Raw genomic sequence first — 23,400 nt, 5'->3', positions numbered from 1 at the left:
AAAATGAAAAAAAAAAAAAAAAAAATATATATATATATATATATAAGCGAACAACCAACCAAAGTCATGACATATAGGAAGAATTTATGCATGGACATGATCTAATGCTTATACATGTGTACCCTTTTTCACCCACATAACACATGCATTTGGGGTGATTTTCCTAGGGGATTGGGTACTGGAGCTGTGATTTTCAAACCTTTGGCTGAAGTTTGCCAAACAAGAAGTGATGGTATCTATTATCTTCATCACATCACCAAAACTGGAATCAGCTTCTTGCCCTTTTGATTACTTGGCGTTCCAATTCCCCTTTCCTTGTCCTTTTAGCCTTTGGGAATCTGCTTTCTTCAATGCGTAAAGTTTATAGCAGTTATGTCCTATGTGTCCTCGAACTCCACAATGGTGGCAAAAATGTTGAACTTGAGGACCTCTTTGTGGGAGAGACTTCCCTTTAGCCTTTAGTTTGGCCACAAATGGTTTTTGAGATTTTGTCAAAAGCTTTTGAGCAGTTCCATTTGGCTTCTTCTCCACCTTCACATTCTCAACACTTGGAGTCACTACCATTGGTTCCTTAGCTTTAATAAACTTCATCTCCTTGGACACATTTGCACTTGAACTACTCTCTCCGGTATATCCTAAGCTGCTTTTCTAAAAAAAAAAAAAAACGCTTTTGATGAGCAAGCACTTTATCAAGCTTCTTGGAGGCAACTTGCTCCACTTTGGCATTAGCTTGAATAACTTTAAGCTCAAGAAACTTGATCCTAGAGTAGGCCTTCGTAAGTTCTCCATTTAGCACCTCAACTTCACTTTTTGTTTCTTTGTACCTCCCGAGTATGCTTTTGTAGTCTTGTTCAACTTTCTTCATTTTTCTGATTGCTGCCCTAGCCACTCTAGCATACTTTCCTGTTTTCTCAAGAAGAGAATTATAGGATTCTTGCAATCCCTTAGATCCTTCATCTTCATCATCGGATTCTTCCCCAATTCCCATAGACTCTACTTCGATGTGCTCACCGAGTTCTTCCACTAAAAGGCTTAAATCTTCTAATGAGTCCATGGGTGCAATGGCCATAAATGTGGAGTAGTTTCCTTTTCCATCACAACTTTCTTCCGAATTTGAATTGGAGCCATCTGAGTCACTAAGGGTAGTTGCAAAAACTTTACCCTTTGCTTTCAAATACGTGGGGCATTCTTTCTTCACATGCCCATGCCCTTTGCACTCAAAGACATGACCATTTGAGATGGAGAGAAATCTTTTGCATCCTTCTTCTTGAAGTCTTTCTTTTCCTTCTTGAAATTCGAGAATTTGCCATTCTCAAACGACTTCCCATCTCTCTTGAACTTTAAGAACTTACGAAAGTTCTTAGTAAGATATGCCACATCCTTTCCAACCTCATCCTCATCCGAGGAGTCTTAAGCTTCCAATCTCTCATTGATTATCTTGAGAGCAAGAGATTTGCTCTTCCTTTGAGATGGTAGAGATAGCTCATAGGTTTGAAGAGAACTAATGAGTTCTTGAATTTTAATCCCATCAAGGTCTTTGCTCTCTTCGATGGCAGTGACCTTTGCATGGAAGCTCTTCGAAAATGATTGTAGAATCTTCCTCACAATCTTGGAGTCCTCCGTCTTTTCTCACAAGTTGAATTTCTTAATCACCACTTCATTTAGCTTCCCATAAAATAAGTCAAATGACTCGTCTTCACTTATCTTCAACTCCTCGAAGCGTGTGGTAAGCATTTGCAACTTGGTGTCCTTCACCTTTTTGGTGCCTTTATAGGTCATCTCCAGGATTTGCCATGCCTCCTTGGCAATTGTAACATGAGAGATCCTGTGAAATTCGTTAGGAGAGACACCACAGAAAATAGCATTTAAAGCCTTGCTATTAGCGTTAGTTGCCACAAGGGCTGCCTTATCCTATGTGGATTTGGTAGCCTTTGGCATAGTCATACTATCTTGACAGCGTCCTAAACATTATCATCAATGGAACATAGAAATTCCCTCATACGGACTTTCCAAAATGCATAATTGCTCCAATCAAAGTATGGAGGAGCATTAAGCGATTGGGATGGATCCATCTCAAAAAGGGTCTAGGATCACACTTAGGTAATGAAACCACAATAAGTGCACCCGCTCTTATATCAATTGAAAGCTCGAATTTGTGTGGAACACAAGAGCTGTTTAGACTTCAAATTAAAATTATCGGTTGATTTTACTCTAACTTAAACTAAATGTGGAATAGAGTAAATGCGAGCCCCTCCAAACATAAAATGAGTATAAAAACGTAGAGAATTAGTGTAGAAAGCATGTAAAATATTAGTGTTATTGCAATGACATATACACGTGGTAAGCACTTGAGGCCCCTCCAAATATGAAACCAGCTGGAAAATCTCTCCGACTTATAATTTCAGTGAAAGAGGAAAATAGGCCACAACAAGTAGCACATAGCAAAAGAGATGATGATGATGATAAATTTCCATGTCTGACTTTCTCCAACTCCCCATGAATGTGTTGGCCAACCAAAGTATAATTAGCACACTTATATAGTTGTTGAATTACATTACTCATTCTCAGTGCACGTAATTTATTGTTTTTTCACATAAAAATCAACTAAAAGTGTCATTTGGTTAACTAGGCAAGTAATCATCAAGCTTAATTATATATGTATTTGGGTCATCTGGATCACGTTGCTCAATACTCAATAAATTAATTTCTGATTTTTTTTTTGATGGAAATGGGAGTATTATTTATAAGATAAAGTTTTTACATAGCAACAACATTGGGCCTTCGAGCACAAAGTCTAGTTGCTCCGAGGCCTGCCAAATCCCTTACATAGTACACATATACAAAACTAGGACATGACCCATATACAAAAAAAAGTGTTGTTGGTGAGTTCCCCGCTTTGCCAACGCATCTGCACAAGCATTTGCTTCACGATACATGTGAAGCACCTGAATCTCCCAGTCTCGGGCCATGAGATTCCTGCCATCACACATTAAAGGTAACATATTAGGAGGGTAAGTAACATTGTGATCAGTTAACCAATTTAGCACCACACTAGAGTCAAGTTCAAGCTGTATGTACTTAATCCCATATCCCAAGCAAGCGCCAAACCCTGTCGGACCAGCCAATTCAGCCATATTATTTGATGCGAGGCCCAAGTGAAGGGAGAAACTCGAGATCCATTCTCCCGAATGATCTCACAAAATACCCCCAGCCCCGGCTAATCTTGGATTATTTATGGCACTACCGTCAGTGTTTAACTTAATATAGGGTGTAGGAGGCATTGTCCAATATATGAGTTAGGGAATCCTAACTTGGGGCCGACTAATAGATCGCGCTAGGAAATGAAATTCAATCGCAAGTTGGACTGAGGAGTGTATAAGACTGTGTTGGGTTTAGGATTATTGCTTGAAAATCCTTTCATTTCTAGCCAGCCATAAATTCCAACAAAGAAAAGGAAAATAAATACGCCAAGGAAGTTGTAGTTGCAGTATATTGTTTTCTACAGTTGCATTGCTTTGGAGCCAATCTTGCAATGATAACTAAAAGAAAGACAGAGGCAAGATACCCGGGGATTTACTCCACACTTCTTTTGCCCAGGGACAATCTCAGAGTAAGTGCAAGGTTGTTTCCAGGTTATGACACCTAGGACAGTGCGCATCGAGATGAGGGCGGCCTAAGGTTAGGAAAGTGCAAGTGGGCAGCTAGTCACACATAGCTTTCCAAATGAACATTTGTATCTTTTTAGGGCAGGTTAAAGCCCAAATCCATTTCCAATCCTGAGCATTCAATGGGACTTTCTGCTTTTGAAAGAGATATTTGGAGGCAAATTTCACAGAACACGTGCCATTATCGTGGGGCCACTCAAGTGTGTCCAGGAAACTCATGAATTGTGCGATAGGAATCCCCTAAATAAGGTTTTGAAGTGGGGAGGGAAGAGGGAAGGTAAGTGCATTGAAATTCCAAGGAGTTAACTCGTTGATCCTCGTCTTGGAAATGGATAGGGCCTTCAATGTAGCTATGTAGAGTGCCCTAAGGCAGCCACTGGTCCTTCCAAATCCGAATAGTTTGCCCATCCTCGACAGTCCAATGCAAACCATCTAGAAGCAATTTAATACCAAGTGAAAGTGAGTGCTAAATATGTGACCCTCTCATACGTCTAGTGTTGGTAAATAGTGTTGTGTGAGGGAAATATTTGGCTTTGATAACTTGTGCCCAGAGCATATTGGGAATAGTGTATAATCGCCACGCTGGTTTGATTACGATGGCATGTTAAGGGTATGCCCAATCCTCCTGCAGCCTTTGGTAAGGTGACATTTCCCAATTGACCATGTGACAGCCACGCCGAGCGGCGGTATCTCCCCATAAGAAGTTGCAGCTCAGTTTGTCAATCTGGTGACTAATCTTTTGGGGGAGAAGCATCGTTTGCATAGCATAAATAGGGATGGATGTCACAGTTGCTTTAATGAGGGTGGCCCGACTAGCCATTGTCAGATATTTTGCTTGCCAACCTTCAATACGTTTCTGGATTTTTTCAACTAAAAATTGATAAGAGTTAGTTGTTTTGCATGTAGTGAAAATGGGAGTTCCAAGATATGTGCCAATACGATCCGTGGTTGGTATGCCAAAAATGCCGACCACCTTGTCTTTTAAGCGTTTAGGGATACGAAGGGAGAACCAAATTTGTGATTTGGTGGCACTCATTATCTGCCTCGAAGATGAACAAAAGTTTTGTAGAATTATATTTAAATGCCTACAATCTCTATCCGTGGCTTTGGTGAAAAGAAAAATATCATTTGCAAAAAACAAATGGAAGAGGCAGACCCGACCCCTGAAAGACATTGGATGAATAAGTTTATCTCAGACAGGCTCTTCTAGTCAGCTAGATAAACGTTCTAAACACAGAATGAAAAGATAGGGGGACAGTAGGTCCCCCTGCTGAACTCCCCAAGTTTAGACTATCATGATTTTCTTACGAGGTAGGTTACCCGAGAGTGGTTTTTATCTTAAAAAGTTTCTTTTTACTTTGTAAATCGTCACCAAATGTGTTTGTGCTTCTAAAGTTTTTTTTTTTGTTGTCATTATTGCTTGTGATACATTAATTATTAACTTCAGGGCTTAAGCAAAAATTATTTTGTTAGATATAATATGTTAAATTGTTAATAAATAAATAGGGGACAAGTATAGATTTCCAAATTAAGGTGATATTCTTCCTTAGACCCAAAGAAAACTAGGTCTCATATCATCCTTAGACCCAAAGGATTGACAGAGGATTGGTTCTCCTATTATAATATACTTAATAGAAATTTAGAACTAATTTTCAGAATAATTGCATGTTGGAAGACATAGCGAGTAGTTAGTTCAACATAAAACAAATTAGTTGTTATAAATTCAATTACTACTCTGGTACAACAAAGGTTTGCTTTTGATGACATTTTCTTTTTGGAGAAAATTTTTGAACCAGAAGGCAGAGCGTTTCATGTATCTTGTCAACCCATCTTTGTAATCTACGTAAGTTATGCCAAATCTAATGGTATAACCAGATTCCCATTCAAAGTCGTCAAGAAACGACCATACAAAGTATCCTCTCACGTCAACCCCAGCCCTGCCAAAACAAAATCATTGGTATCTTAGAAATTGAAACTTGAATCGTTTATATATATATATATATATATATATATATTTTTTTTTTTTTTTTTTTTTTTTTTTTTTTTTTTTTTTTTTTTTTTGTGGGTTTTACTATTGGTATTTTTTTTTATTGTTAGGCTAATATTTTTGGGCATGTATATTTTAGGTGAAAATACTATTTTAGTTCCTATATTTTGGGTTTTCATGCTATCACAGCACTCGTGGGTTTGGATCTAATTGTGGTGGTGCAACTTCGTCAGATTTGCACAGATGAGAGAAACCAAAGAATAGAAGAAAAGAAAAAAAGAAAAAAAGAAAAAAAAAAAGGAAGTGAGGGATTTTTGTGGTTTGGGTTGAAGATTGAAGGTTAGAAAAGATTAGATCTTTGTTGATTTGTGTGATTTGATTTCGGGGAATTGATCAGCAAATCTCATTCGGCTGAGTCACACCGTAGCTGGTTAGGAAAAGAAGAACAATTGCCCAGATTTGGGTTTTCATTTCCCTTTCACTTGTTCCAAATATTGAATGAACCCGTTGAAATTTAGATGCACATTGATGTTGCGATTTTTCCAAATATCCTCAAAAATGAAAATCAAGATAATGTTTAGGGAATCTGAGTTGTCATTTCCAGACATGGGTTATTGCAAATCTGGGTTTTGGTTGTACATTATTTGAAATATGTTCATTAGTTGAATTACATGTTTAAAGAAATTTTTGGTTGAATTGATGTAGTTGATTTTTTATAAATAATCTGTACAGAAATTTTGTATTAAGATAACGAATTTTGATTAAAGAGTTCAACTGTTCAAGATTACAAATTGTGTTTTTCCTATTTATTTATTTTGTGTTCCTGAAGATTAAATTAATTTTTGTTTATGAAGCATTTTTGATGAGTTTGATATGAATTTTTTATTTTAAGATTTTGTTTTCTGACGTGGACTTTCAGTAATTCAAATGCTCATGTGGACCTTTTTAATGTTAATCAAAGTTTAAAAAAAAAAAAAATTATTTTATTAGCTATGTAAGATTCAAGTGCGCTACCTGTACACTTTGTCTCCCACTTAGACATTTTTCATTAGTGAGTTAACGGTAGGGACCAAATTGACTATAAGTTAAAAATAATAAGGACTAAATTGATTGCTACCAAAATATAGGGATTAAATTAATTGTGACTCCAAAATGTAAGGACTTAAATGGTGTTTTCACCTATATTTTATTTTATATTTTAGAGCTACAGGTTTTTTATTTTATTTTTTTTATATGGTCTTTAAAAGGAGAAAAATACTAGAGTTACAATTTTTTTTACAAATTGTTGATGTAGTGATTGGTTATTAATAAGTAAAAAATTGGTATAAATGATGGGTCCAAATGCAAATCAATAAGAATTTGCTACATCAACAATTTGTAAAAATGTTGTAAAAAAGTTTGTGGCTATAACATTTAACATTACTCTTAAAAGAATCAATAATATTGTTAAGGGGGACAAAGTTTAATTTTATAGAATATAATTGTGAAAATTAGTACCTCTGTATATACTAATTTAAAAAAAAAAAAAAAAAATTGGGGTGGGTGGGGGGATTGCAATAAAGTCAGGGGAGTGGCTCTGTCTCTGATTGAGTTCATTATATTGGTGTATTAGGTTTCCAGTTGTAGCAAACAAGTTTATTCATGGAGGGGATTTCATACAAGAATTCCAGAGTCTTGGGTCCACAACAATGGGAGGCAAACGTGTTGATTCTTGTGGTTATGAAATCTATTAAGTTTAGACTATTATGATTTTCTTATGAGGTAGGTTACCCGAGAGTGGTTTTTATTTTAAAAAGTTTCTTTTTACTTCGTAAATCGTCTTATATCATCTTTAGACCCAAAGGATTGACAGAGGATTGGCTGTCTCATATCATCTTTAGACCTAAAGAAAACTGGGAAACTCCTATTATAATATACTTAATAGAAATTTAGAACTAATTTTCAGAATAAGTGCATGTTGGAAGACATAGCGAATAGTTAGTTCAACATAAAACAAATCAGTTGTTATAAATTCAATTTCTACTCTGGTACAGCAAAGGTTTGCTTTTGATGACATTTTCCTTTTGGAGAAAATTTTTGAACCAGAATGCAGAGCGTTTCATGTATCTTGTCAACCCATTTTTGTAATCTACGTAAGTCATGCCAAATCGAATAGTATATCCAGATTCCCATTCAAAGTCATCAAGAAATGACCATACAAAGTATCCTCTCACGTCAACCCCAGCCCTGCCAAAATAAAATCGTTGATATCTTAGAAATTGAAACTTGAATCGTTTTTATATATATATATATATATAGAGAGAGAGAGAGAGAGAGAGAGAGAGAGAGAGTTTTCCACAATAAATTATTACCCTATTACACTTAATCACGCCTCTTGAATTATTGAAACTCACGATTATGATAGTTTAGGGTGGAAAAATGAGTAATAACTTCGGGGGATTAATTGTGTATTTCAATAGTTTAAGGGGTTAAGTACAATTGGAGTGATAGTTTAGGGTGGAAAAATGTGTCTATATATATATATATATATATTCATTAGTCTCCAATATGAGGAAGAAAGAGTTCGAGTGTTAGCAGGTCTTAATCTTATCTTTACATAATACCGAAATAACTATTAATAAAAAATTTTAGCATATGGATTTGGTCTAATTAAGTTATATATTATTTTTTAAATTTGTTTCTTTTACTTTAATGGGGAACTTTAACTCACATGGGTCCTTAGTACCTCCAATATTTTTAGGTGTATGATACCCATTAAAAAGTTACCATTCAATGTGACATGTGGAATATAAAATTTACCATCATGTGTGACCCTGTTGCTGTATGTCTGGAATTATTATTAAAAAAAAAAAAAAAAGATTTTCCATGTGATGTGGCTGAAGCAACCATTAAATTTAAGGTAAACACTATCTTAATTGAACTTACCATAGTTTAAGATAAAAATAAAAAATAAAATATTAAAAAAATCAGTTACTGCTCAAGGTGATGTGAGTTACTAAGACAAAATTATTGTGATGTGAAATCATGTTATTAGTAGAGATACCACATCTGAAAAAAAAAATGTGGATGTTATAGAATTTTCTTAATTCACACGTATATAATATATCCAAAATTAGGGTTTAAGTAATAGCTTAATCATCATAATGGCATAATTTACGATATCCTATGCCTGTGGTTTAAACTCTACCTTCCTCTACACACACTCTATATGTATAGTCACTCACCTTATAGCCTCCAAGAGATATGATAGATGACTACAGTAGTATTTTATCTTCAAGATGTCGTTGAGAGCCTCTTGAATCGGGGATGAGCCATTATCAGCAACTCCTGAAATGTACAAATGTAAATGTAAATTTGATTTAATTACAAATAAAAATTTCAATTACACTACTGAAAGCATAGAAGGATGAAGATCGTTTCTTACCATTTTCTGTAATGTAAATAGGTGGATTATTATATTTTTTCTTTATGTATAACATAAGTTCTCGAATTCCTCTTGGATAAATGTAAAGCCAATCAGCAGCGGTCTACAAAACCATTATTTACATAGTTTTCTTAGTATATACAAGCAGTATAATGCTCTTTATATTCAAACATAGGGTGAGAGTGAGAAAGATTACGGGTTGACCAATAGGAATGCCATCCTTCTCCGCTGTGGCATCAAATAGAGTAACTACATGAGTGTTAGGAAAAAATATAAGGAAAATGCAAATATAACTACAAATTTTACTACAAAAGAATTACAAATCGAGGGGACAACGAATATGATTTATGTTAACTCAACAAAATAAAAGCTTGAAATACTTTTTGATGACTAATGATAATTCATTTTTATGAAATTTGTAATATGTATTCTTTGCATCACTCAAAATATAAATCAAGGTTGTTGATTTTGAGCTTAACTGGTCAGATTTACATGGCTATCTGTTGTGTAACTTATGTTGATGGTACTAGAAGATGTAGAATCATCTGCATAGTTTGCAGTGTAGTAATTTATTCCAAGGAAATCTAGAGAACCCTTCAGCATCTTGGATTGCGATTCAGTAAATACAGGTAGTCGAGTCCCCACCAAAGCTCGCATGGTCTTAGGATAGTCACCAAAAATAATTGGATCAACAAACCTACACAAATGATAACAGAAATAGTAACAAGTCTCCTTATAAGGGTTTGATACAATATGTTGAAACACTACCTTAACTACTTAATCTAAAAGCTTAATATCGTAACTTATCAAGAAATTTGCAATTCAACTGGTATCTCTTGGTGTTTTCAAGGGAAACAATCAAAGTTCAATACGAAGTTATATACCCGCCTCATAAAAAAAAAAAAAAAAAAAAAATCACTTTACACCTTCTTTTATTTGCACATACATGCAACAATATTTAAGATTTTGGTGGTAGCAAATAGTAAACTCACTTACATTATGAGAAACTCATAAAGGAAAAAATAAATAAATTAAAGAAGAAATTTCTCTCTCTCTCTCTCTCTCTCTCTCTCTCTCTCTCTCTCTCTCTCTCTCTCTCTCTCTCTCTCTCTCTCTCTCTCTCTCTTCTCTCTCTCTCTCTCTCTCTCTCTCTCTCTCTCTCTCTCTCTCTCTCGGGAAATTACATTTTACCACATAAACTATACACTGATTAACTTTGCACCATAAACTTTTTGAATGAATGTTTTGCACCTTAAACTATGATCCTTATTACACTTTGCACCCCTACATCAAATTTGTGGTTAAGTTGGATGGAAAAATATGGCACCACGTTAAGGGACATAATTGCTAATCTTTTCAATGTTTTAAAAAAAAAGATAAATTACACTTTATCAGGCTAAACTATACCCCTAATTACACTTTGCACCATAAACTTTGAATTTCCATTCAAATTAATAACAAACTTAACGTCGGAGTGCAAAGTGTAATAAAGTTCATAGTTTATGTGCATAAATGTGCATTTGAAAAGTTAAGGATGCAAAATGTAATATAAAGTTGTAGTTTATGGTAGTAAAATGTAATTTCCCCCAACATCTTTTTAGATTCTAAGTTAGTAAAGGAAATATAAACCATTATACCTTATATATTTATTAAAAGAAAGATTATTTCACTATCTAGAAACATAAAACATATATGTGTGTGTATGAGTTAAAACAAAAAGAGTCATGTTAAAGGTGTCTTTAGGGCAATGTAACAATTTTTTAAAAATTTTAAACCACTTTTATGGAAAATGGAAAAAGTTGTCAAAACATTAATTACTTTTTTTTTCCCATAAAACATTCTTAAAATAATTGTTAACATTGCTATAAGGGATCTATTAACATTTCCCAACAAAAATAAATCATCAGATTTTTATAGATTTACTTAGTGAATATACTACGTCCGGATCAAACTCGCAACTCAAAAAAATCAGACAACAAAAAAATATGCTCGATTGCATTGACACACCTAAATCTCTTGTTTATTGCGTCTCTCTCTCTCTCTCTCTCTTATCTCTCTCAACAAGGTTCGGGATGATGATCTCCTCATTGTTTTGTGTGGACTTCTCGAATTGGCCCTTGGGACAATCCTACTCGAAAGGCTTTTCCATGTCTCAGATCTCACTCTAGAATTTAGCTACGATTAAAAATCAATTGCAAATTAAAGGGGAGAAGAGTGATTGTGAGAGTAACATCCCTGTTAAGTTGTTAGAAAAATTTGAACAAAGACTGGCCTGACTTTTCACTAGAGTTTAAAAACTGTGGAAGGAAAATATATAGTATTTTTTTCTTAAAAATTTTGTCAAAAGTTAATAGGTTATTTTGTTAATATTAATTAGAAAGATACCATGCATTGTTTTCAAATAAAACAATTATGGATGGCCCATAAGGTCCATAATAGAAGGGATCGAACCATGTATTCAAAATTCAAATCCAGCACATGCATGATCGTGGTAGCTATACTTGGAAAGCTTTTCTTCTTGTGTTGGTTTTTGCCGAATGGCTTAGCAAGTTAGAATGCTTCTCCTACCTTTACTTCAAGCCAAAAATAATTGCCTTTTGCAAATATCTTTGAAGACAATCGTGTTTATTATAGGAATAATTGAGTCTAATATAAAATTAAGTCATAAAACTTACCAACCAAGCATAAAATCAAGAGCTCTCAAAGCAGCCTTGGTGCTAGCAACTGTTTGGTATTTGGGCACATACCAAGGCTTTGGTTGAAATGCCAATTTCTCCCATTTGAGAAGCCTACAAAAATCAATTTAGATTTTCTTATCTAATAAAATATACTATAATACATTTTACTTTGAGGAAACTTTTGCAATATTATGAACCTTCTTTTTTTCCTATTAAGAATATATATTTAAGCACATAGATTATCCCTTTTTTCTTAAGAAGGATTACGATAGTTTTATAGGTATTAATAACACAAATTTACCAAGGCTAGTGTTATTGTAATCTAAAGCACAAGCCAGTATTCCTAAACACAATGTCTCTCTCACACACACTGGTCGTCTATATATATATATATATATATAAAGCATGTTAAGAGAAAATTCAATTGATCCCAAATTAGATATCAATTGTGTGCTATTTTGGCCATGTTCCACTAAAATTTTTAATTTTGTACTAAGTGAATTAATGAGTGAAAATATTAAGAGTCTAATATTATGAAATATACCAATAAAGAAATAAAAAACCAATCATATATCAACTTAACAAAAATTAGAATAGAAATTATAGAAGTAATACTAAATTTAGTTTGGAATTTTAATATGCATCTAATTATGTTTATTTTTTTAATAATTCAATCAATCATGTATATTTTTATGATTAAAAAAAATTTTTTTTTGATGAGAATTAAAAAAATGTATTTATTTGTAAATAATTCCTGCGTATCATGGTTACATCTAGTTAATTAGTGAGTCATAAATTGATATATCCTCTTTAAATTGAAATTGTTAAAAGCACAAACCTGATACTTTTCCTTGTATAATTTCACAGCAATTGCATGTGAAAGAAGTAAATTATGTCCCACTATATAGGGTTCTGTCCCGGAGTTCCCATAGTGCAATTTCCGATATAGTTGAACATCGACCAGGTGCATCAACTCCGTTGTGTAGCCCCCAATGGTAAATAATTTGGCTCATTAATTGTGACCCAATACTTTACTCTATCACCAAATTCTTTGAAACAAACATCCACGTAGTTGTGATAATCATCCCTAATTATAGGACATTTATCAATTGTTGATTAATCAATTGCACATATACTAATTCATAATAGATTTAATGTGTGCTTCGAAACTTACACTATATTTTGGCTCAAGAATCCACCATACTCCTCTTCAAGGGCTTGTGGAACATCCCAATGGAATAGAGTTATAAAGGTTTTAAACCTGATTAATTATTATAGTCAATATTAGGAAGGTGCCTATATTTATAAAACAAATTACGATTAGCTTTATGAGAATCATATGAGAGGGAGGGAAATTCTACCTTGAGACAATAGCTCATTTATAAGGTTATTGTAGAATGTGATCCCTTTTTGGTTCACTCCCCCACTGATTTTTCCCTCTGAGGATGAAATTAAGCTTTATAAATAGGATAATATGTTACTTTGAATATAATACCAAATAAATATATTTTTCCCAAAAATGACATGTTTTTGTAGGTTCTCAGAGGGAAAAAAATGTTTATGAAATTATGCCTAATCCTTTTAAATTGATTTCAAAAAAATAAATGGCAAAGTTGAGTTATTGAGTTAAACATTGGTCTTACTGGTAGTATTCTGGTCCATGAGAGGAGAACCGAAAGAAGTCTAAACCAATTTCTTTCATCAAAGCTATGTCCCCCTGAAACATTTTTCAGACTTTTCATTAGTTTAATACAAAATAGACAGCAAAAGTAAAAGAAAGAAAGCATCGTTTCAAGTTTCAAAGCTATATAATGGATGTGTAGAAGGGTAGCTAGGTAGGAATATAGCTTTTTTTTTGGGTGTGAAAGAAATTAAGATCAGAATACAATCACATGAATTAAAAATACCTTAAAAAGATAGTAAAATTCATCAGCTATATCCCCGTGGTATGGTCAGCAATTTTTTCTGTAATGACACCATAAATTTCTCAAAAAATAGTCACTAATGAGCTAATTGGTTCATAAAAAAATTGTTATACATCAAACTATAATAATACATAGAAATAAAGTGATTTTTATTTTAATTACAAAAAGAGTTATGTCACATGTGTTATTCAACGTGTGATTATAAAATGCACTATGCTTACGTGAGTGTGACAACCATTTTCTTAGCCAAGGAAGACCCTATATGATTACAAATAAAGGGGAAAATTGTAATAAAACATAATTAACAAGAATCCCTTTGACTTAAATGTTCACACCTAGGAGACATTATTTTTAAACTTCATGTCGTGTGCGAGGCCAACATGTATGACAGTTCACTAAATACTATTTTTTTTTTTTTTTGCTAAATAAATACTAATGTTTTAGTATTTATTAAATGTATAAGTAACTGGCCCAAGTAAACTGGCCCAAGGTAATATATACTATCTTTGGGTGGATAAGGTTCTTTCCTTACTCATTACCCATCAATTTGGAGATTCCAAGCTAGCAAAAATCCAGTAGGTAAAATAAGATGGAGCAGATTTACTGAAGGAATTCCTCTTTGGTCTGTGAGTTATTGTACCTACCTACCAAAAGCCAAAATTTCAATCCAAAACAAAGCAAAATTAAGCCCTTGGAGGACCCAGTTTCTGTCCTTGACACATACTAGTCGAAGTTAGCTAGTTGTAATTTCTGATGCATGTTTTGCTTTTGTTAGTAAAATTGCAAAAATTATTTTGTTCTCCTGATTGATTGCTTATTCACTAATTATAATGAGAGAGAGAGAGAGAGACCTGGATGTTCATAGTGAAAGTGTCCCATATGCTAGGCCCTTTTCCATGTTGAAATGCAGCCCCTTCATACTTCCAATAGAAATTAAGAGACCCCAAACATAAATGAGTAAAGAACATAGGGAATTAGTGTAGAAAGCATGTAAATATTAGTGTTAGTGCAGTGGCATATGTACCTGGTAAGCACTTGAGGTCCTCCAAATATGAAACCAGCTGGAAAATCTCTCCGACTTATACTTTCAGTGAAAGAGAAAAAATAGGCCACAACAAGCAGCAGATACCAAAATAAATGATGACGATGATGATGAAGTATTTCCATTTCTGGCTTTCTCCAGCTCCAAAGCGTTAGCTAACCAAAGTATAATTGGCACACTTCTATTTAATTATTTATAGTCTTGAAATACGTACACTCATTTTCAGTGTACATAATTTTCTTGTTTTTAATCAGCTAAAAGTCATTTGTTTAGCCTTGCAGTAATCTTCACACTTTTAAATACATTGACAAAGTGATTTAGACGACCCAAACTCCATTTTATTATGTGCTATCACACTAGGCCACATAAACATTAGAAAGATAAAGAGCTATCACCAAGAGCGAACTCATTGAATGAAATTCTTTATAAAAAAAATTGCCTGTGTATAATAAAACAAGCTAGCAAATAATTAATGCAAGTACGATGAAAGCTTTGATTCAGAGAGAGAAAGAGTCTGAGACCTGGATGTATCGTAGTGAAAGTATCCCATGTGATAGACCCTTTGCCATACTGGCACTTATATACCATTCGGAAAATCACTCCGGTTGAGACCTTCAATGCAAGCAAAAAACATAGGCCAAGGCCACAAGTTAGAAGAGCAAATTAATAATGTGATGAATTTCCATGTATGACTTTTGTTGCGCTGTACTCTCTCCAATTTTCTGTCTCATGTTGGGTAGTCATATCGATTAGGTGATGGACCAAATCAAATTAATGGAAGTTTGCTTCACTTACATATATATTAAGTCAATTAAAATCTAACTCAATCAAAAGTGATTTTGATGTTTCGTTTCCAATCAATTTGAAAATTCAAAAAAGAAAAGTCTTAAACCGATTATCATTTTCTTGCTCTATATTAAAGTAATTTTTTATCATCTTGCTCACATGGCTTAATAAATTAAGGACTTGATTAGTCTTACCATTTAGTGGGTAGAAGTAGAATTCTTGACATTTTTTTGTAACTAATTTATTTATATTTGGAGCCCAAAAATCCGAAATTCACAAGCAGCCTGTGGCTGCAAGATGAAGTGAAAAAAAAAAAATGTTAGGTGCATTATTTAATTAGCACCTTCACAACACGAAAGCTCAGCTAATTCTAAGACGTACAGCACGTGATAGTAGAGTAGTTGAAGTCGTAGCATATTTGGTATCAAGAATGTTAGTTTTATAAACTTGTGGTTGATAGTTATTTCTTCAATGAGAGATTCAAGAAAGGCGGTGTTGATTTCTAACATTAATGAGACACAGTTTCCAGCTTGTCAGTTTACTGCATATGTTGCAGGAGAATTTTAGAACACTGAAAGAAAGAATAGCAATTTTTATTTTTATTTTTACTAAATAAACAAGATTACAAAATATATCTTTTTGTGAAGGATCTAGGTCAATGATTGACGTACATATCTAAAGAGGTCGAAGTGGCAGAAAATTTTGACTCTGCCACATTAGCACAAATTGAGTCAGTCAATTGTACTTGATCTCTTTAGAGAAGTGACGCTATCATAATCAAGGATATTGCAGAATCCCCAACCATATTACATTGTTTGGTGCTAATTTTTTACAGCCCAACATAACAAGCTCAACAAAATAACATGTATTTGGAATTCAAAATCCCAGATGACCCGATTCTTAATAACTTGTTTGGATTAAGGAAGAGTGGAGTAAAGTAGAGTAAAGTTGGCTAAAAATTAGTCTAATTAATAAAATATATCCTAACAATTAATAGAATAATCTTTTGAAAATAATTAATAAAAACTAAGATGCAACTTGAGGGAAAAAAAGCATGGGGGGTTGTGTGGGATTCCGGATTTCAGTTTATAATTTATTTATTTTATTTTTTTTTTCATTTAAGAAATTAAAATAATAATAATAAATAATAAAAAATATTCATTCTCTCTCTAATCTCTTTTCTTTTACTCTCTCTTAACCACCCACCACCACACCTGCAGCTTTCCAGTCACACCACCCACCATTAAAGACCACAAAGAGCTAACTTTGGTTATCTCAACCACCCACCATGACCCACAACAACCCACCATCAACCACACTCAGTAAACCCAACCAACAAAACCCACTCTCATTCAAACTCAAACCATGGCAACCCACCATTAAACCCAAAACCCATCAAACCCACCTGCCACAGACACACCACACAACAAACCATAACCAAACCCATCAAACCAAACCCACTAAACCCACAACAACCCAAACCAAACCCATCAACCACGATCAACCCATCAAAAAACCATAACCAGATAACCCACAACAACCCAACAACCCATCCAAAGACCCACAAATCGGCCACGCCACACCGCCACCAACACCACGCTGCAGACCCATGACCCACACCAGAAAAAACCACCATCGAGAGAGAGAGAGAGAGAGAGAGAGAGAGAGAGAGAGAGAGAGAGAGAGAGAGATGAAGAGAGAGAAAGAGGCAGATATTTAAAGTAGGGAATAAAAAATATTATATTGGTTTGCAACGTTGCTATAGTACCATCACAAATTACAGTACCATCACAAATTTGTGATGGTACTGTAGCACAATTGCAATTTTTTTTAGAATTGCAAGTTCGCGTAACGAGTTTTAAGGGGTTTGATGCTAAAATTCTTCAACATATACCATTTACAAGACCCAATGCAAATGCTATTAGACATTGGTACTTAAATGTTAATAAAACTTTAAGCAAATGGATTTTGGTCAAATTATGTTATATTAATTTTTTAAGCTGCTTTTTGATATATATATATATATATATATTATTTTATGTGGGACTTTAAGAGGTATGATATCAATCATAGAGTTAGTGTTCAATGTGACATGTGTTACTAATGAATATAACAAAGTTAAGGTATGTGTGACCTTGTTGATCCATGTCTAAAACGATTAAAAAAAAATTAAAAGAAAAAAAGAATCAATATGTGATGTGATTGAACCTGCTATCACATTTCAGGTAAACACTATCTTAGTTGATCTTATCATAGTTTAAGATGAAAAAAAATATATATCAGTTTCATCTCAATGTGACCTTATCAATATTTTGTTTTTGTATATTGTGTACACGTATGCATATATACGAAGTATTGCAGATTTTTTTTTTTTTTAATTTTAATTGATATTTGTTATAAACATTTAATAATTTATTGGAATGCATGTCATAACCTTTGAAGACAATCATGTTTGTTTATAGGAATTCATAAAGCTATTATAGAATTAAGTCATTACCATTTTAACAAAAACTCAAGACCTCTAAAGGCAGCCTTGGTATACAAGCAACTGTTTGATATTTGGGCAACATTCAATAATTCGTTACTGTATTCCAATTTCTCCCATTTGAGATGCCTACAAAAAATCAAATTCAGATAATTTTTATGAAATTTTGAAACTCCAATAAAATATACTATATGAAAATTTTATTTTGAAAGCCAACTTGTGCAATATTACAAATTAACCTTCTTTTTCCATACTAAGAATATATATTATCATTTTTTTTTTTGCAGATTTTTTTTCCCTTCATAAGGATTCAGATAATTAAGGTGATATTCTTCTTTTTTACTTCATTGACAATAATGTTTAGAGACACGTGGCTGTGTTCAAGTAGGTTTACTGATCTTTGGCAACAAGAATTGACAGAGCCACAGAGGATTGGTTGCCTCTTATCATCTTTAGACCCAAATAAAACCGGGAAACTCCTATTATAATATACTTGATAAAAATTTAGAATTGATTTTCAGAATAAGTGCATGTTGGAATACATAGCGAACAATTAGTTCAATATAAAATTGTTAGGTTCTAAAAATTTAGAACAGTTGGTAAACTGTGAATACAAACTTGTCTAGGTATAGATATTAGAGTCTATAAGATTTATTAGATAATACTCAAGATGCTGCAAGTCAGAATACAAGAAAAAGGAAGTTGCATGTTCAGGAATTCAAAATTTTCCTGGCTTGACTGATTGAGAAGAAGGCTTGACCAATCGACATGCAATTTTACAGAATTTAATCAAAGCCCAACAACCTGTTAAGCCCATTAAGTGATTAGGGTTTCAGATCTAATTCTCCTAGTATTTAAAGGAAACCCTAAGGAACATTTTGTAATGACTTTGGTGGTGCTCTTTTGAGATCCAAAATGTACTGTGTCTTCTCCTTTTAAAGTCACTACTAGAATTCCATCTACATATTATTAGAACCGGTAGATCTGACATTGTTGCAACAAGATCATACATAGATAATGATTTAAAGTTTTGAGTGGGATATAAAAGTCACAAACGTGGGTCTTTGTGTGTGATAAATTCAGATAGAAGTGTCCATGGATTTGAAGCTGCGTGTAGTCATGTGAATAAGTACTACAAGAAATAGCTTTAGATTTAGGAAAAAATCTATTGTAAAACTTCCATTCTATCATAGTGAATTTGTTGCCTTGAGGATAGTTTAGGTGAAATCCTCTCCAGGTTTTTTTTTTTTTTATCTTAAATCTTCTTCACTTTTCCACATTAAGTGATATGATTTTTTTTGTTTAACCTAGATCTGAATAATAAACCTAAGTAATAACTTGGTTAATTAATTAGGTTAAACAATCTGAGTATACATGAGTCTAAACAAAACAAAACAAAAGCAAATCAGTTGCTATAAATTCAACTACTACCATGGTACAATAGCAGTTTGCTTCTGATGACATTTTCCTTCTGGAGAAAATTTTTGAACCAGAAAGCGGAGTGCTTCATGTATCTTCTCAATTCATTTTTGTAATCTATGTAAGTGATGCCAAATCGAAGAGTAAAACCAAATTCCCATTCAAAGTTATCAAGAAATGACCACACAAAGTATCCTCTCACATCAACCCCAGCCCTGCCGAAACCAAATTGTTAATACCTTAGAACTATTGAAACACACAATAATGATATTTTAGAGGGTAAAACGTAACATATATATATATATATATATATATTCTATCAGTTTCCAATACAAGAGTAGGAGTGTTAGCATGTCTTAATCTTATCTATACATATTGCTAAGGTAAAAGTTTTTAGCATATGAATTTGGGTCAAATTAAGTTATATATTATTTTTAAATTTGTTTATTTTACTTTTATGGGCAACTTTAACTCACATGGGTCCCTAGTCCCTCCAATATTTTTGGAGGTATGATACCCATTACAAAGTTACCGTTTTATGTGACACGTGAATATAATAAAGTTACCATAACAGGTGACCCTATTGCTGCATGTCTGAAATTATTATGAAAAAAAAAAAAAAAAAGAGTTACCATGTGATGTGACTGAACCAACCATCAGTTCTAAGGTAAACACTATCCTAATTGAACTTATCATAGTTTAAGATTAAAAAAAAAAAAATTAAAATATTAGAAAATCAGTTAATGCTTAATGTGATGTGAATTACTAACGAATGTGACAAGATTACTGTAAAGTAAAATCATGCTAGCAGAGATACCATATTTGAAAAAACAGGGGTATTATAGAATTTCCCTAATTCACACATATATAATATATCCAACATTAGGGTTCAAAGTAGTAGCTCGGCCAACATAATGGCATATTTTATGGCCATTATCCTTATATGCAAAGCCACTCACCTTATAGCCTACACGAGATTTGATAGATGACTACGTAGTATTTTATCCTCACGCTATCATTGAGAGCCTCCTGGATTCGCAATGAGCCATTATCAACAACTTCTGAAAAGCACAAATGTATACATATATTTGATTTAATTTCGGATAACTATTTCAATTACACTAAAGGATGAAGATAGTTTCTTACCATTTTCGGTAATGTAAATAGGTGGATTATTATATTTTTTCTTTACGTATAGCATAAGTTCTCGAATTCCTCTTGGATAAACGAAAAGCCATTTAGCAGCAGTCTACAAAACCATTGTTTATATAGTTTTCTTAGTACATACAAGGAGTAAAATACTCTTTATATTCAAACATGTGGGGAGAGTGAGAAAGATTACTGGTTGACCAATGGGAATGCCATCCTTCTCTGCTGTGGCATTAAATAGAGTGACTACATGAGTGTTAGGAAAAAAATATAAGGAAAATGAAAAAGTGACTACCAATTTTGTTAGGTTCTAAAGATTTAAGAATTTATGTATTTAGAACTCTAATGTGTAATGTTGGCAAACCATGATCAAAACATTATGCTTAGTCTTGTTTAGGCTTGCTCAAAGTAGGGTCTTTCATGTAAATTTGGAATCGAGAGGCTGCAGATGCATTGGTGCATTTCGGCCTGGCTCGATCGATCGAAAGAAAGACTTGATCGATCGAATCTCGGGCAGAATGCTTTTCTGCAAAATTTTCCAACTCAGCCCTAACTCATTAAACGTTTTGGGTTTTCTGTTTTTACCCTATGTATAAAAGGCAAAACCTTAACCACGTTTTTAGGGTCGCTCCTGTTGTGTTGTTGCTCATATTTTTCTGTTTTGTGTAAATCTCTTGTGAGATCTAGATGAGCTTTTCTTTACACAAAGCTTAGGGTTTTCAAGGTAGAGATAGTATCAACATCTTGATGATTAACTCGGTTGTTGCCATTGGAGTTTAAAGAATAACAAGCGTGGGTGCTTGTAACTGATTAGAGAATCCAAAGAAAGAAGGAGTCTGTGGATTCGGAGTTTGCATGTGGTCGTGTCAGTAAGTTCTACTGGTGGGTAGCATTAAGAAGTCAAGCGGGAAACTTGTAAGTCCTTTTGTATGAACTTCGATTCTTTCACATAGTGGATTCAGGTTTACCTTAAGGATAGTTAGGTCAAATCCTCCCCAGGTTTTTACTGTGTGATTTCCTGGGTGATCATATCATTGTGTCTTTTATTATTCTGCTGCTTTATATTCTTGATATGATTGTATGTTTGTGATAATCTAGAACTGCATAATTTGACTAAGTTAATCACTTAGCTAATTTACTAGGTTAATCTGGTTGGTTTAAGGGGTCTAAAACTGTTCAAGTGGTATCAGAGCGGGTAGCTCTCTTGTTGTAGATCTTTTGATCTTTGAGCTGATCCTTGACCCCTATTGTCATGGAGCATGGATACTCTCTTGTTGTTCCTCCTCACTTTGATGGGAATAACTATACTTATTGGAAAGTAAAGATGAAAGCATTCCTGAAATCTATTGATGAGAGGGTTTGGAATTTCGTTGAGTATGGATGGGAGAAGCCCACTACTCCTGTGAGTGAGTGGCAAACTTCTCAAAAAGAAGCAGCTAGTTTTAATAGCAAAGCTATGAATGCCATCTTTAATGTTGTTTCTATGGAGGAATTTAAAAGAATCTCGAATGTTGAGGTTGCTCATACTGCTTGGAAAATCCTCCAGACTGTGCATGAAGGCACAAAGGCAGTTAAGATTAATAAATTGCAACAATTGACTTCTAGATTTGAAAGCATTAGAATGTTTGATGATGAATCTTTTGATGATTCTATGCTAAATTGAATGATATTGTTAATTCTACTTTTAATTTGGGTGAAATCTATGATCAACCTAAAATTGTTAGGAAGATTCTTAAATCTTTAACTGAAAACTTTAGATTCGAAGTGACTGTTATTACTAAGAGTAAGAATGTGGACTCCATTCCTGTTGATGAGCTTATAGGATCTCTTCAGTCCTATGAGTCTAACCTACCCAAAGCTACCAAATCCAAATCAATGGCTCTTAAGTTAGTTTATGATGTTGAGGTTGGTGGATTTGATGATGAGCTCTCTGCTACAAAAATTGTGTACCTTGCCAAGAACTTTAGAAACTTTCTTAGGAATAACAACAGAAAGGCAAGAGGTACAAACACTGCTGAACCTAAAAACTTTAGGAAGAATGATCCCACTAAGGTTAATAACTTTGAAAAACCTAGAGACAAAGTTGGTCAATCTTCAAACAATTCTTTGGGTGCTCAGTGTTTTAGCTGTTAAGGGTATGATTATGTTAAATCTGAATGTCCTACATTCTTGAGGTCTAAGGGTAAAGCTATGACCGTAACTCTTAGTGATAATGAGGTTTCTGATGATGAGTTTGGATGTGACGAGGATGAAAACTTCATTGCTTTCACTGCTATTGCTGTAGTCAATGAAAGTATATCTGTTGAAGAGAACCCTTCTGATGGGGAACTCTCTAAGGATGCAGATCTTCAAGAGGCCTATAATAAACTTTGCAAAGTTGCTGCAAAGGATGCTATGAATGTTGAACTTAGCCTGAAGAAAATTGATTCTCTTAAGCTTGAAAAGAAAATTTTGCTTCTTAAATTATTTGATGCTAATGATCTTTTGAACCATGTGAAATCTGAGAACATGCTCTTGCTTGATAAAGTTAAAACTTTGGAACATGATTTATCTATTACTAGATCTGCTAGTTCTAAACTTTATCAAATGCTGAATGTTTAAAAGTATCCTTCTGACAAATCTGATTTAAGATATGTTAAAAGCATCTCTGTGTCTGCACTTACTTCCACGAACTTTGTTCCTTCATCTTCTTCTGAACCTTCCGTGAATGAAGTTGTGAGTGAAACTATTAAACCCCCTATGAGTGAGGTTGTCAAACCTGTAGAAGTTTTACCTCCTAAGAAATTAGGGTTGATCTGAAAGAGTCTAAATCTAAGGAGTCTACCCTTTCTAAAGACAAG

General features: G+C 33.7%; 1 protein-coding gene and 1 long non-coding RNA gene across 2 annotated transcripts; both read right to left on the bottom strand.

Moving 5' to 3' along the window:
• Positions 1 to 5,183: 5,183 nt before the first annotated feature.
• LOC112039027 (beta-glucosidase 17) lies at positions 5,184 to 13,933 on the bottom strand. The gene is given in 14 exon segments (XM_065777377.1): positions 5,184 to 5,602; positions 8,877 to 8,979; positions 9,077 to 9,179; positions 9,273 to 9,304; positions 9,556 to 9,773; positions 11,752 to 11,826; positions 11,828 to 11,865; positions 12,593 to 12,684; positions 12,687 to 12,841; positions 12,929 to 13,013; positions 13,113 to 13,191; positions 13,398 to 13,420; positions 13,423 to 13,471; positions 13,662 to 13,933. Coding segments are annotated over 13 exon segments (1,251 nt in total). The 5' UTR covers positions 13,457 to 13,471; positions 13,662 to 13,933; the 3' UTR covers positions 5,184 to 5,388.
• Positions 13,934 to 14,964: 1,031 nt separating this feature from the next.
• LOC136069160 (uncharacterized) lies at positions 14,965 to 15,552 on the bottom strand. Its single transcript, XR_010630416.1, has 2 exons — positions 15,243 to 15,552; positions 14,965 to 15,077 (listed from the first exon to the last, which is right to left on the bottom strand). It is a non-coding gene; the product is annotated as an uncharacterized LOC136069160 (long non-coding RNA).
• Between the last annotated feature and the right edge of the window lie 7,848 nt (positions 15,553 to 23,400).

This window comes from Quercus suber, unplaced genomic scaffold, assembly GCF_002906115.3.
Source record: "Quercus suber isolate HL8 unplaced genomic scaffold, Cork oak 2.0 scaffold_154, whole genome shotgun sequence".
NCBI lineage: Eukaryota > Viridiplantae > Streptophyta > Magnoliopsida > Fagales > Fagaceae > Quercus > Quercus suber.
This window is presented reverse-complemented; position numbering and strand designations above follow the sequence as displayed.